This window comes from Phanerochaete carnosa (genome assembly GCF_000300595.1).
Source record: "Phanerochaete carnosa HHB-10118-sp unplaced genomic scaffold PHACAscaffold_7, whole genome shotgun sequence".
NCBI classification, from domain to species: domain Eukaryota; kingdom Fungi; phylum Basidiomycota; class Agaricomycetes; order Polyporales; family Phanerochaetaceae; genus Phanerochaete; species Phanerochaete carnosa.
In genome coordinates, this window is record NW_006767634.1 from 1,652,504 (window position 1) to 1,665,933 (window position 13,430).

Below are 13,430 nucleotides of genomic sequence, written 5' to 3' on the forward strand. Positions count from 1 at the left end.
ATATAACTTTACTCCGTGCACCGCTGATCTTCATCGCAGCTATTTTCGTGACACATTGAAGGAGGATCGCCGCATTCATGGTGTAGAAAACATGGCAGAATCGGCTTCGCTCCCTCGGACCGCCAACGTGTGGCAACGGGAAATTGACGAGATTGTCAATAATGCCGATTAATGTAGTAGCAGCATGACCTCCGCATATATACCAAATAAATGACTAATTATCCACACATTGAACGCCTGATGTGCACGAAATTGTACGGCGGCGAGAGGAAATCCGGTTCAGAAATATTGGCTGACTTATGTGCGAACTGCTCATGTTACACGGAATCCGCACATATGTGTTGCGGACGTACGCTCGGGCGTGTTGCAGACGTGAACTCGTACGGTCCGAATGATGTCAGAATACTCCTGATTTTCAGACGCACTGACTCTGAGATCAGACGCACGGCTTCTGTTCCCCGCGAGCGCTTTTCACCTGGTCATCACCCGTGCGCAAGTTGGCGGTGTAGGTCTCTGTCTGGATTGGATATCCTTGTTGTTCAGGAATGCCTTAAAAACAAACCAAAACAAGTCTGCTATGCAAAGAAAAAAGCGCCAAATCGACGCCGGATTCCTTTATCGATTTATCCTTGATGCTCGAACAGCATTCTCACGAATCTCAGCTCTCGACCATTGACGTTGCTGTAGAGTATGACACATTACGTGCATTCGTCGAACAGTGCTGAGTCGCTGTGTAGCAAGTGGCTTCATAAACGATGGGGACCGCGACACAACTCGGTACCGCATTGGGCAGTTCCCTGTACGTAGTGCGATGTACCATCTTTCGTTGCGTCTAACAAGAATTCGATAGGATCTCTGTTGAGATTCTTCCAGGAGATGGGAAAGAGTGGTTGACACTCGATCCCAGCCCCGCCGAGACGCCGCGAGAATTCTTGCTCATGGAAGGCAATCTGGGCATTCCCCAGAAGAGTCTCTACAAAGCCTACCTCGAAGCAGCACCAGCTTTCAATCAGGCGAGGCTTCTGTTAAGGTCTATCCCACACTCTATCGACGTCAACCTTGCCGCTACCATAGTTAGGACCACCGCGGTCCTACTCGTGGCCAATCCAGGGCATCATTCCGCTTGGAATGCGCGGAAGCGCACCGCTGAGAGTGGTCACCTGGATCTAGAGCGAGAGCTGTTGTTCACGAGAGCACTACTCACCGTTCGAGAGTGTGCGAAGCACTCGCTTCTATGGCATCACCGACGATGGCTCCTGCAGCACCTATGCCGCCGTCGAGCTGTTTCATCGAATATACCATCAAATAGCCGGGAAAGCATCAGAGACGAGGATTCTCTACGACATCTAGCCATATCCCCCTCTCAACTCCGCGCAGAGTTCGACGCTTGTACCCTCGCCGCAACGACGTACGAGCGTAACTATTTCGCCTGGACGCACCGGGCGCAGTGTCTGGACGCCCTCATGAGCTTGCTACAGGGCGAAAAGGACTGTGGATACCTAGACTTGCCGCTTGAGGAGATGGTCAACGTCTCGCTCTGGATAGACCGCCACGTCAGCGACTACACCGCTATGCAGTACCATTGCCGGCTAGTCTTGCTTATCCGCGCCGCGGAAATGCCACCACCTACAACGCTCCAATCAGTGTACACACACGCGAAGTCGTTGGTAGAGGCGTTTCCGGAGCACGAGTCACTATGGTGTTATCTGCGAAGCGCAGCCAGGGTCGAAGACGTTTCAGAAAGTGAGATTCGCCTTGTTGCGGAGATGTTGCTGCAGACGCAGGTTGAGGCAGATCCTGCTAGTCAGGCCAGCCTCCGTCATGCCAAGGGTTGTCTCGACTGGCTAGGTCGACATTCATAGCCCTTCGACACTCCCAACAGTATGCTTACTTTGCGAGCGGGACAGCTCGGAGGCAAGTCTCCGGTGAATATTGTCCGATACCGGACTGACCTGTTTCGTGTAGCTCGCATCTTGTGACAACACCCGTCAATTCATCAGTGGGTATGTACAGTAAAGTAGTAGCATTAGGTGGAACGAATGCCCAGCCGCAACAGGTACAGAGTAACTGTGGGTGTGGCACAGGACTTCCCAAGGAAGGGCTGTAGAGATGCAAAAGAAACAGTAGTTAGTCGCTCGTAAGATACGCGATACAAGATTACATGGCAATCAGCACAACAGGTGCTATGACCTGAAAGTAATTTGGCACATTAACAATAGCAGGATAGTGAATGAGAGGCGCAGATAACGACAGAGATAGGTGGCGGAGCCACGACACGAGCTATGCCGCCTCGGTCGGGGCCGGTGCCGGTTCTTGGAGGTGTCTGGAGGAGAATAAGTGACGACTACGGACCAGATGGTGAAGGATACGCACTCTCCCAGCATCTGGTTCATGCGGAACATGCCAATCTTGTCGACGTTGAAGATCTTCTTCATTTTTTCGTCGCAGATGATCTCTCGCTTGTCTGCAGGATTTTGGAGGTCCTTCTCCTTGATGTAGACCCATATGTGCTTGACTGCCTGTGGTCGTGAGAGCTGCGTTACGCCAAGAAGTTCCGCCAGGGGCTGACTGTAAATGAATACTTGATTTAGTACGCAGGCAGGCAAATGATAAACACCGGAACACACCTGAGGATATACTCCTTTGTGAAGCCGCCTTTCCTCTTCGGTTTCGCCTTGCCATCGTTATCGCCGTCGCCGTCCGAGTCAACGACGGCGGCGCTTTTCGCACCCTTTTTCCCTCGCTTGACCTTAGCCTTAGGAGCTGCGGCCCTTGCACCGCGTTCGCGGCCATTAAGTGCCTTGGAGAGCTTGCGAGCAAGCTCAGCATCGCCACGCTCTGTGTCCTTTTTGCTCCTCTTAGGCGCAGGGGTGTCCTCGTCCACCTCATCCTCGCCGTCCTCGTGCTTGCGCTTGACCGAGTCCTCGTCGTCCTGGCCCTCGCCCATCCCACCGCTAACTTCCTCATATACGGAGCCAATGAGGGTATCCAGTCCTTCCTTATGCTCTTTGATGAGCTCGGGTGTGAGGTCCTCGTTCTGCTCAAGGAGCTGCTTGCGGACGCGTTTTGCACTAATCGTGGTGAGGTCGATGCCCGGTGCAGAGAGAATGTCGCGTATCTGACCCGTGTATTTGTTGATGTCGAGAGACATGGTGGCAAAGAGGGGCACAGATGAGTTTTTACGACAGTGAGAGACGGGAGAGAGGATGGCGGACGTGGACTAAAATGAACTTGGGAGGTACACATTGCTAGACGCCCGAACAGCGCCAAACAGTTACCGTTCTAGGAGCGCCACTCGACCCAAGGGCCACATTTTTTGCATTCGCCCGTTTTCCACTGCAGCCGCGAAAGCCCAAGCAGAACCATCGGACTTTGTCTTCCAAGCACTTTGTTTGTGAAGATGTATACAGCAGAGCAAGCAACATAAGGGAACTATTGGACACCACCGGGCCATTGTTCACGAGGAGGATCTCTCGGAGCTGGGTACAGTCCGCCAGCCTGAGGCGGCCGGGCAGCTCCGTTGCCTTGCACAGCCCCTTGCTGCTGCTGCCGTTGCCTCTGTTGTTCTTCTCGCCGAAGACGCTCTACCCACCGTCTACGAATGTATAGCAGCACCGACACTGTCACGCATAGGAGCACCAAGGCCATGGTCTCGATCAACTGGTCAACCTCTTCTTCGCCGCGATAGCCACCACGCAAAGCACCTTCAAAATAGTCTTCGGGTCCGAAATCGCCCTCACGTTCGCTCTCTTCTCGCCTCCGGTTTCTTGCCCACTGTCTCTTTGTCAGTCGAAGCGCACTTGACGCAGATCTAGCTTGCTCACCTGTACTGGGTCATCGTCTTCATTGATATCTGCCCGGTCTTGTCCTCGACGGCGACGATTAAACTCTTCGCGAGCTCGGCCAGGGTACCACGGTCCATCTTCCTCCTCAGCATGATAAATGTCTTCTGACTGGGCACTCTGGCCCTCGTCAATCTCGTAGTAGCCAGTCGCGGCCTGGACGGCTTGCTCTGTCCATCAACCTAGGTGAGTTTTAGCTGCAAAATAAGGCTACACTGATGCGCACCTTCTTCCAAATCGTAATTCCACAGGTTTAGGTTGTCCGGCCCGCCCAGCAGGGCATACCACAAGCTCTTCGCGTGCAGCTTAACAAGCGAGATGATTACAGGTACATACGCTTCGCTGTTCGTCTCTAATGCCAAGTCGTAATGGCGCTTGGCAAGATGGAAGTCCTGCGGGACACCCATGCCCATCTCGTACATCCATCCCAAATTCCACATCGCTAGCGCGCTCATCTGAGTATCGGCAGCAGACTGATAGTACCCTGCAGCCTTCTCGTAGCGGATTGATGCCGGCTCGTCTGGAACGCCGAGACCATGGTAGTAGTAGTCCCCAACTTTGACCAGCGCATCAATGTTCCGTTGGGCGGCGGAACGCGTCCATTGAGTTAGAGCCAGGCGAGCGGTGTCATTTGAAGGAAAGTAGGGCGCGAATCTCGTGAAGCGGAGGATACTTTTGTCTGGGGGCGACTATTCAGTACAATGTTGACGCAGTTAACATGCACAAACCTTGATCAAGAACGAACGCGAGATTGTTCTGCGCGACCTCGAAGCCGCGTTCAGCAGCGACCCACCACTTCAGCATCGCAAGCTCCTTCCCCCGCGTCGTGCCGGAGCTCCACGCAACTTCGGCATCGCGAAGCAGGTTCTCTTCCCAGATGCCGCGCTCTGCAACGAGTTTGCTGAAAGAGACGGCAATTGCACAAGAGCTGCCTGCAATATCAGGAGGAGTAGTCGGGCTTCGGGCGATACGGGCCTGGATGTCGGCAAGATAGTAGTACGCTTCAAAGGGTGAACCTTGGCGGATGGCGGCCTCGAAGAAAGCGGTAGCAAGCTTGAGCTCACTGCGCGCTACGATAGGTGAGAAGCGCGTTAAACAGAGCCGCGAGGACCTGACGCACCATAGTGATATTTGCCAAGTTGTACCTGAGCCTCAGCAAGCTCTTGACTGGCCGCCGCCTGAAAGTACGCCATGGCCTTTTGTATATCTTTCTTTCCATCCACCAGCCCATCGCGCCATATGATGCCCAAGCCGTTGAAAGATTCCTTCTCACCGTACTCAGCGCCCCGCTCGAACCACAGCTTCGCCATGACGGGATCCTGCTTCATGCCTTCGCCACGCAGTAACATTCGCCCGATATAGCCAGCAGCTAGCGCAGCGTAACCGGCATTCGGCACCCGTTCTTCTTTTGATGATGGCTGGGCTTGCTTAGGGTTGGCAGGGTCTCGGGGCCAGACTTGGCGGGCGATGTGGAGAAAGTAGTGCCTCGCGGTGTGAAAATCACGCTGTACTCTGCTTGCACCGTCTCCCCCAGAAGCAATACCACCGAGAGAGCCGTATATGCTGCCTTGGTAAAAGATCTTGCCCAAGCGGTAGGCAAAGTCGACCTCGCCACGGTCTGCATTGAACTGTGAAGCGCTAGTCAGTTTCGATGCAATGCTAAGTGCTAAGAGGGATATAATTTACTGAATAATACTCCAGAAGATCATCCCAAGTCTCGCCAGCAGCACGTGCGTTGGCAGTTTTAATTACAGGCCGAGCAGCATTCAAGCCGGTGGACGCCACACTTGCTCCAGGGCCATACACGCCGCCTTCGAGGTCAGATAAGCGCGGAGGTATTAGTGGAAGAGTCCTGCCACCTGGAGGACCCGACATGAACTTTGCGATAGCTAAAAGCAGTTCAATCAGACGGCGTGGCTACATGTGATATGCCTTACGAACCTTGTTCTGCAGCTTGCTCGTACCAGCCGAGCGCCGTCATGCAGTCTTCTGCAACACCAATGCCACTCCAATAGCGATATCCCATGGCCATTTGGGCGCCCTTGTGTCCGCCGTGTCCAGAGAAGGTAAGGTATAGTTGAGCCTTGGCCTGGTCAACTGGCACTGAGTCGTGGTAGCCAGTAGCATGGAAGAAGCCAAGCAGAGCTTGTGAAGATGCATTGCCAGTGATGGACGCGTGATTATTGAGGGCTTCGTAGGCTAGGGCCGACTCTGCAGGGAAGAAGTTATTTGGCGGGAGCTGCGACATCCCTCTTACGTTAACATATACGCGACCAAACAACACAGTATGTCACGCACCAAGTACAGCTGAGAAAGCGCATATAACGCGTCTGTGTGCCCTAACTCTGCGGCATGCTGCAGAAGGTCCAAAACCTTGACAGCTTTGCTCTGCAGCTCCTCCTCTTTCTTGCGCCCTCCACCAAGCTCCTTCCCCAAGAACTTCGTCACAAACGAGGGTATCCATGTCTGGTGTCGAAGCTTCAGCGCTATCCGCATAGCACTGGCAATGGGCCCTTGGCCTTGCATGTTTGGCAGGAGTACAGACCAAAACGACGTCGGGTACCCCTGCGCACCATACGGGACATGCGGTGTCTCTTCCCGATACGCATAAGGATGTGCGTTCATGTGGGATAGTGTCAGCATAGCCTGCTTGTAGGCTCGCGCAGCTGCAACTCCAGCTTTAGCATCCAGGTGTGCGGGCGTTTCGATGCACGAAGAGTCCGCACCTTCCGTTGCGGGGTCTATGAGCTGGTCTGTTCGCGGATCATTGGAGATAACCTTCGAATAACAGGTCATCCTATTTGTGTGGTTGCGCAGATGACAGCACACGTACCTCTGCGTTCGCGCACGACGCGGTAGCTAGCACGACTAAGCCGAATGCAATGTAGGTAGCTTTCCGAGCTCGTGACTTGCGCTTTGATGTCTTCATGGCGTGCAAACCGATAGCGAGACTGTCCAAAGCCGTGAGGTTGAGCGTATGCTGTCTGCAAGTAACGTTGCAGGCGACCAGGGCGGTCGAGGACAAGGTCAGAACGCGGCTCAAATGATGCGTGATATCTGCCACGTCAGTCCGGCTATCTTATCTTTCCGTGATGTCAGATCAGATCTTATCGCGCTGGCCGTGACGACGCAGAATGCTGCACGAATAGCATTGATTCATAGCAAGAGCAGCATGCATCAGCGTGAGCCGATGAAAATAGTGTCTACATCGAAGGAGAGGAAAGATGCACACATTAATCGATAATCCTGTGGCTAGGAAAGGAAGGATTGAGAAGCGCGTCGCTCGGCCATCGTATTTACGGATGGGAACTAGGCTCTGCGATATAGAGGCGAGTGTGAGCAGTCTCAGTAGCACTTAATGGAAGGACGTACGGATCATTGAGACTCCGATACTTCATCCACTCCTTGTCATTCGCGTTGAAGTCCACTCCCTTGCGTCTCCACCATTGTCTCGCTGCTTCGCCGCCGCCTATGGCATCCTCAAGGGCCTCTTCAATGTCGCACATGCGATACTGTATTGGCAAGCCGCTCTTGTCCCACCATTCCAATACTTCTGGCCGGTTGTGCCTGGTTGCGCCAATCAGCGCGTCGGGATCGAAGAGGAGCTGGAGTCCGCTATCGAGCCACCACTGCAGCACCTCGACCTTGCCATGGCAGCTCGCATGGTACATCGCCTGACGGTCGTACTTGATTTCAGGCTGATGCTTTGCCCACCAGTCAAGGACCCCGACGTGTCCAGCGTTGCTCGCCATGTCCATGACCCTGCCGATCTTCATGTGCACCGTCCGCTCCTTGCTATTTCGTTTCCACCAGTTGAGCACCTCGATCCGGTTTTTCGCACTGGCCATCTCGAGCGCCGCTTCACCATATTCCAAAGGTATGCTAGAGTTGAGCCACCAGTCGAGCGAGTTGACATGGCCATTCCGCGACGCGCCCTCGATGGCCTCCGCTACTGATGAGGGTTCAGGTACAGGGATATCATTAGGATATTGTTCTGAAGCATTTTTCCACCAGGAGAGGACAGCAGCTCGCCCGTGCAGAGACGCCGCGATCGGTAGTAGGTCGCACTTATAGAGGTCGTGGAAGATGTAACGGTGATATGTGAGGAAGTACTCTAGCACCCGCACATAGCCAAAGCGCACCATCAGTGTGGCACTGATCTTTGTTGGTGGGTGCGCGTTGGGGTCTGCCGCTCGAATGAGTGGGAGATAGCCGGAGAGGATAGCGTAGTCCGTCTGGCTCGCGTCGTGCCAATCGAGGGGCTGAGGAAGAGAGGTAGGGACGCCGACAGCCTTCGTTAATTCCCAGTCGCCGACATGGTCCATGATCTCAGCAAGAAGCTCTACTGGCAGGTCCGGTGCTTTGACAGGACGTGAGCGAGGTTTGCTGGGACCTGTAGGGCCTGACCCGTTCATGAAATGTCCATTTGTGTCCGAGGGAAAGTGATACGTCTGAATATCGAACTCTGTGAGTCGGTAGGCGAGTTCGCTATCGGTACCATGGGTTGGTAATGCCCGAGCGGAAAGAAAGAGAACGAGCTGATCATGACTGAGACGAGTGTATGCATCATAGACTTGGTCAATATATCCTTTAGTATGCTTCACTGTGGGTGAGTAGCACGGTACTCTGATCAGGGGGCCGACGTACCATGTAACTGGGGACACCTTGCTTGTACTATGGCAAAACGCAAAGTGGTTAGACGCCAGAAGTTCCAAACTGAGAGCGGGCCGAGGTCGCTAGAAAAGGAAGGGATCGGCTTTGGATCCTAATAAGAACAAACAAATGAGGCCGTCCGGCGCCTGATGCGACTGGATCTTGAGCGGGATCGTCAACTATGCTCGAGTCTCTGCCTCCCGAACTCTTGTTATGCATCTTGAAATGCCTCCCACTACAGTCGCTAAGTGTGCTTAGGCAAACGTCGAAACAGTGGAATCAGCGCTTTGTCGAGCATGGACCCTACATCTACCGGAATGCGGCGTCTCACCACGGCTTCATCTCGTCTCCTGAGATGACCCTCGACCAAGCTATCCAGCAAGCCAAAACCGCTGTCAAAGATGTATCTACATGGGTTGGCTTTTGTGAGGCGTACGCCATTTGTTCTAGACAAGGTCGTCTCACAGCACGCAGGCAGACAGCGGTACCAAACCGAGAAGAATTGGTTGGGACGAGGTGCTGCGTGGTGTAGAGGGCTTGCAGAAGCCCACGACGATCTGCACAGAATCAAAATTGATGAAGAGCGTGGTTTTCTCATAACTACTCATCAAGATGGAGGTTTGAATGTGCGAGATCTGGAAACAGATACCAATCTATGGTCTTTCCCACCCGTGAGTGTTGACAAGGCTTACATCTGTGATTGGCAACCTATGTTATTTAGGCCTATGTGCGCCGATATGCACATTGCGAATATGGCAATGGCTTCCTCATCTTCGATCGTTTCGGCCATGGAAAAGAAGTCTGGCGCATCGCGTCAGAGCCTGAAGAAAGCCCCGCATCGCGCGACGAGTCACAATATCGCGTTTACCAATGTATCGCTCCTTTATTTCCTGAAAGCAAGGCCGCATTCAAGCCATGGGCAGTCCTTACCACACCCGAGCACACCCGAGCCTATCGTTTCGTGTACCCGATGCTCCTAGTGGCAGGGCCGGAGAAAGCATATCTTTGGGACGTGCCTAGATGTGACATCGCGCGGGTCATTCCAGATATTCAAACACCGATGGCGGGTGAGATACTCGGAGACATCAACTATGTCGAGCTCAGCCCGCTGCATGTAATCATCTGCGGCAGCAGGCAGCTCAGACTGTTTGACCGAACCTCGGGTGCGTGTGTGTGGTACATGCGAACGTCTCCGGCAGGCCAGCACTACAAGTCTATCGTATTCACTCCAGCCTCGGTTCCCCCACCTGACGTAAATGACTTCGCTGTGTTCCCCCGAAGTCCCGAACCGGGACTATTGGATCCCCATCATTACTCTCAATATGTGGCCGGTGCGTCCCCTTCCCGGATTTATCGGAACGATAGCTGATGTCATGTGCAGTCCATGCCTCCAATGACGGTAGAACGATCGCTGCACTTACGAAGGACTGCTCGCTCCTGTTGATCAAGGATATCATTCCTATCATCATGAACCGCGTCAAGCTTGAGGATGCTAGCCTTACATTGACTTTCAATCAGTCACGGTTGGGTAGAGGGCCAGGGTCGGCTATATACCTGGCCTTCGAGTTCGGTCGCGTCGGCGTCATCACAGTAAGTTCTTGACCTCTCGGAATGACGTGTTCCAGCTATGACGTGGTTTTCTCAGTCTTCAGGAGTCTTCGTCATCACTCTGGACGCCACACAGCACGGCATTCTTGTTGCGGACCGAGCTCAGGAACGGCGCGAAGCTGACCTGTCATGCAACATTCCTGCACGCGTCGCCATTGCCCAGTCGCCCTTTCCATTCCTCCAATGCTGCCAGATCCTGCCGTTCAATCAGGCTCGCGCTCTGCGCAATGTGACATGTCTGCAGATGTCGCAGGGCCGCATGTTCTTCATCTGGGACCCTCGCGCGATGCCGGATGAGCTAGATGGCGACAGTGATGCTGTGGATTCTTCAGATTCCGATGAGATTGAATTACTGCAGCCACATATGCCTGGTACTTTCCAAGCGGAAGACGAGGACGCCGATGGAGAGCCGGACCCTGAGCTTTGGCAAGCTGCCCACCACAATCCTGATCATGGCACATACCTTCCGGTATGGGATGCTGAAGAGGATGAGGGTGAGATAATCCAAGTCGATGAGGACGATGAGGACGATGAAGAGAATGACGACGAGGACGATGGCGGCGGGTTGGTCATACCTCATTTTCTCCCGGCGCATTTGCTGTTACAGGACGATGTAATAAATGGTGAGTTCAATTACGCTAGAGCCGAGCACTTCTGACGAAACCTGCAGAAGCTATAGTCGCTTGCATCGGATTCACACCATTCAGTCCAATCACGAAAACGACCTATGAATATCAAAACAAAGCGCCAAATTTACACAAGTCTATGTGATAGTCTCCCGTATCGGCGAGGACACAGACTCGTTTTCCGCTTCATTGACCCCTGGGGTGCTAGGGATGGGCACGAGGCGGAAACCGACCCCTGTATTTTACGCTGAGTGTCGTTGCTCGGATGTAATTGTTGCACTCACCGATGTGTGCCATAAATCTATTTAGATTTTTCTCCCTTTGGTCTGCGATAGTTAGGTCATGATCACGCAGAAGTAACTTGAGCATATCATCTATAGATGCAGTTAAATCGGCAACTCGCCATTCCTGCCGAGTAAACTACGGTCTTGCTCACCATCGTAAGCAAATAGCGAGTGAAGGTTATGCGGGTACACGTTGCTCTTCGTGCCGTCCGGCTTGAGCACGACTGCGAGCTGGTCCTGCAAGTTGTCGGTGCGCAGGATCGAGTTCGTGCGTCGCGCCTCGCTAATCGATACCAGCTTCAGACGCACACTGAGAACAACGAGGTGGCGGCACTCACGAATTCATGAGCGCATGCTTGACTTCCACCAGCTGCCGCTTGCTCTCTTGCGCTTGCTCCTGGAGCGTCACGGGTATGTGTTCCCGGAGCTGCAGGTCCACTTGCTGCCGGACCTGCCGCGCGAGCTCGCGCTTGATCTCCTCCTGGATATGCGATCTGTACCCAGTCGGTCACGAAAATTATAAAATTATATCAGATGCCCCCGTCAGCACGTACTCTAGCTGTCTTGTCGCCTGGTCCTTGAGCTGCTCCTGTATGAGGTCTTTCACCTCCTGCATCCGCACCTGCGTCCTCTTATCCTGTTTGCGAATCTGTTTGCGCATACCTTCGATTTGCGCTGCGGCATCTTGCTAATAATATTTCTCAGCACGTTCTGGCAGCAGGGGCGAAGAGACTTACCATTGAAGGGGACAACGCGGCGATCTTGGCCTGCTGCTCGTGTAGCGTACGGAACTGCTGGCCTCTGCAGACATTCACTCAGCGTTCGGGGCTATCTGGACATCTCGGACTGACATCGTGGCCATCGTGGCCTTCGTGACACCTATCATTTCGCGCAGCTGATCCGTGTCTGGACCATTGCGTGAGGTGCCTGCAAGAGCGCCGCCAGACCCACTGGCCTGTGGTGTTGTCTGAGCAGCTGTAGTCGCCATGATGCGTAGGTGCTAAGATGAAGCGGGTAGCAAGGAGATAGAACGCTCAGGAGACCATGCTTGTCGACTTATATACGTTCCGGTTGCGCATCGCCTCGACCTTGGCCTCGTGTACGCCTCGTGGTGTATGTCGCCCATCCATTCTTCATCATTCAGTCTCAGGAAGCTATCACAACTGTGGTGATCTAATTTCGCTTGCATGACAGTATATATCTAACAGTACACTTTTCGTTCCCGGATCCTATAATCCGCTGAAACCGAGACGAATGCAGTGTTACTGCATTTCGGGGACGATATCGGATCCCTTGCCTTTTGTAAGGTAATCGAGTAAGTTTGAGAGCGCGCGAATCTCCATCTTCTTCTGCGAATCGCATGTCTCCGTTCCCATGTGTGGGAGCAGCGTCGCGTTCGGGAAGTCGAAGAGGCGAGGGTTCACTGAGGGTTCGTCAGGGTAGACGTCCAGGCCAACGGCGCCGAGCTGAGAAGGACGCTGACGTCAACGTTGCTGTCCATTGAAGGAGTGATTTCCACTCACATGCCCATCCTCCAACGCGCGAATCATGGCAGCCTCGTCGATGACCTTCCCCCGCGCCGTATTCACGATGATCGCGCCCTTCTTGAGCTTCCGGACCATCTCCTCGCCGACGAGGCCCTCCGTCTCCTTTCTGAGCGGCACATGCACGCTCAGTACGTCCGCGATGGCGAGCATCTCGTCGAGCCTATCCGCAGGGAAGTACTCGCACCACTCGGGCGCATGCTCGGCCTTGTGGCGGCTGTGATACACGATGCGCATCGGGAAGGCGTGCGCGAGCTCCGCAAGGCGCAGCCCAATACCGCCAAGTCCAAGGATCGCGAGTGTGCGCCCAGTCGCGTCGTGGGCGTTTCCTGAGCGCAGCTGCGACTTCCAAAGCCCCGAGCGGGCGTCGCGTTCGGCCTTGGAAAACTGGCGGAGGGCTGAAATCATGAGGTACAAAGCTGTTGTTGCTGTGGCATCGTCGACGGCTCCTGGAGTGTTGGAGACGGTAATGCCTGTGAAGCGCGCCCTTGAGAAGACTCCTAAGCTTATAGAGAAATGCAACATACCCTCCTCCTTGCATCTCAAGACATCAATCTGGTCATACCCGGCACCGTTGTGCGCAATCCACTTGACACCACTCTCCGCGAGCGCATCGACAATCTCTTGATCGAAGATACCGATGTGATCCGCAGAGATGTTGTGTCTATAGATGCCGACGACGCCTTCATATTTTCCGCCTGCCTGCAAGTTCTTGAGGAAGTCTACTCGGTCAGGCGAGTCCATGCGCTAGCACTGCACTCAACGAAAGCTAGTAGGTCATTTGAGTGTATACTTACAATAACATCCGCAACACCAGCGAACATCTCTTCACACTCCTTGTGAGCCCACGCGAGGTCTCCTGCGATAACAGGA

General features: G+C 53.8%; 7 protein-coding genes across 7 annotated transcripts; 2 read left to right on the forward strand and 5 right to left on the reverse strand.

Annotated features, from left to right (window-relative positions):
- Window positions 1-809: 809 nt before the first annotated feature.
- Window positions 810-1,944, forward strand: PHACADRAFT_259811 (uncharacterized protein). The gene has a single exon (XM_007398059.1). The coding sequence runs from the start codon at window positions 939-941 to the stop codon at window positions 1,860-1,862; it is 924 nt and encodes a 307-aa protein (XP_007398121.1). The 5' UTR covers window positions 810-938; the 3' UTR covers window positions 1,863-1,944.
- Window positions 1,945-2,001: 57 nt separating this feature from the next.
- On the reverse strand, window positions 2,002-3,174 carry PHACADRAFT_259812 (uncharacterized protein). The gene is made up of 3 exons (XM_007398060.1): window positions 2,628-3,174; window positions 2,374-2,568; window positions 2,002-2,323 (listed from the first exon to the last, which is right to left on the reverse strand). Exons 1-3 carry the CDS (start codon window positions 3,149-3,151, stop codon window positions 2,281-2,283), a joined length of 762 nt encoding a protein of 253 aa, XP_007398122.1. The 5' UTR covers window positions 3,152-3,174; the 3' UTR covers window positions 2,002-2,280.
- A 202-nt stretch (window positions 3,175-3,376) lies between these two features.
- On the reverse strand, window positions 3,377-6,849 carry PHACADRAFT_259813 (uncharacterized protein). The gene is made up of 10 exons (XM_007398061.1): window positions 6,676-6,849; window positions 6,569-6,620; window positions 6,141-6,508; window positions 5,784-6,081; window positions 5,529-5,731; window positions 4,963-5,470; window positions 4,571-4,912; window positions 4,069-4,521; window positions 3,825-4,012; window positions 3,377-3,774 (listed from the first exon to the last, which is right to left on the reverse strand). The coding sequence occupies exons 1-10, from the start codon at window positions 6,769-6,771 to the stop codon at window positions 3,433-3,435; spliced, it is 2,850 nt and encodes a 949-aa protein (XP_007398123.1). The 5' UTR covers window positions 6,772-6,849; the 3' UTR covers window positions 3,377-3,432.
- Window positions 6,850-6,961: 112 nt separating this feature from the next.
- On the reverse strand, window positions 6,962-8,492 carry PHACADRAFT_175854 (uncharacterized protein; the record flags this gene model as incomplete). The annotated part of the gene is made up of 3 exons (XM_007398062.1): window positions 6,962-7,196; window positions 7,236-8,430; window positions 8,468-8,492. 3 exons carry the CDS (start codon window positions 8,490-8,492, stop codon window positions 7,139-7,141), a joined length of 1,278 nt encoding a protein of 425 aa, XP_007398124.1. The 3' UTR covers window positions 6,962-7,138.
- Window positions 8,493-8,676: 184 nt separating this feature from the next.
- Window positions 8,677-10,782, forward strand: PHACADRAFT_197864 (uncharacterized protein; the record flags this gene model as incomplete). The annotated part of the gene is made up of 6 exons (XM_007398063.1): window positions 8,677-8,920; window positions 8,970-9,166; window positions 9,217-9,826; window positions 9,877-10,085; window positions 10,141-10,716; window positions 10,774-10,782. 6 exons carry the CDS (start codon window positions 8,677-8,679, stop codon window positions 10,780-10,782), a joined length of 1,845 nt encoding a protein of 614 aa, XP_007398125.1.
- Window positions 10,783-10,933: 151 nt separating this feature from the next.
- PHACADRAFT_98860 (uncharacterized protein) lies at window positions 10,934-11,512 on the reverse strand (the record flags this gene model as incomplete). The annotated part of the gene is made up of 3 exons (XM_007398064.1): window positions 10,934-11,103; window positions 11,166-11,296; window positions 11,352-11,512. Coding segments are annotated over 3 exons (462 nt in total), but the record flags the coding sequence as incomplete, so codon positions are not given.
- A 676-nt stretch (window positions 11,513-12,188) lies between these two features.
- On the reverse strand, window positions 12,189-13,416 carry PHACADRAFT_259816 (uncharacterized protein). Its single transcript, XM_007398065.1, has 4 exons — window positions 13,355-13,416; window positions 13,085-13,304; window positions 12,537-13,030; window positions 12,189-12,479 (listed from the first exon to the last, which is right to left on the reverse strand). Exons 1-4 carry the CDS (start codon window positions 13,379-13,381, stop codon window positions 12,276-12,278), a joined length of 945 nt encoding a protein of 314 aa, XP_007398127.1. The 5' UTR covers window positions 13,382-13,416; the 3' UTR covers window positions 12,189-12,275.
- Window positions 13,417-13,430: the final 14 nt, after the last annotated feature.

Excerpts from the sequence above, each read along its gene's own strand:
- PHACADRAFT_259813 (XM_007398061.1), bottom strand. The coding sequence starts at position 6,771 with ATGAAGACATCAAAGCGCAAGTCACGAGCTCGGAAAGCTACCTACATT. Across the intron at positions 6,082-6,140 it reads CGCTTTCTCAGCTGTACTTG|CTCCCGCCAAATAACTTCTT; the intron begins GTGCGTGACATA and ends GGGATGTCGCAG. Across the intron at positions 4,913-4,962 it reads ACTTGGCAAATATCACTATG|CGCGCAGTGAGCTCAAGCTT; the intron begins GTGCGTCAGGTC and ends CACCTATCGTAG.
- PHACADRAFT_259816 (XM_007398065.1), bottom strand. The coding sequence starts at position 13,381 with ATGTTCGCTGGTGTTGCGGATGTTATT. Across the intron at positions 13,031-13,084 it reads CTTGAGATGCAAGGAGGAGG|GCATTACCGTCTCCAACACT; the intron begins GTATGTTGCATT and ends CGCGCTTCACAG. Across the intron at positions 12,480-12,536 it reads GCGCGTTGGAGGATGGGCAT|CTCGGCGCCGTTGGCCTGGA; the intron begins GTGAGTGGAAAT and ends CGTCCTTCTCAG.
- PHACADRAFT_259811 (XM_007398059.1), top strand. The coding sequence starts at position 939 with ATGGAAGGCAATCTGGGCATTCCCCAGAAGAGTCTCTACAAAGCCTAC.
- PHACADRAFT_259812 (XM_007398060.1), bottom strand. The coding sequence starts at position 3,151 with ATGTCTCTCGACATCAACAAATACACGGGTCAGATACGCGACATTCTC. Across the intron at positions 2,569-2,627 it reads ACAAAGGAGTATATCCTCAG|TCAGCCCCTGGCGGAACTTC; the intron begins GTGTGTTCCGGT and ends ATTCATTTACAG. Across the intron at positions 2,324-2,373 it reads ATGAACCAGATGCTGGGAGA|ACACCTCCAAGAACCGGCAC; the intron begins GTGCGTATCCTT and ends ATTCTCCTCCAG.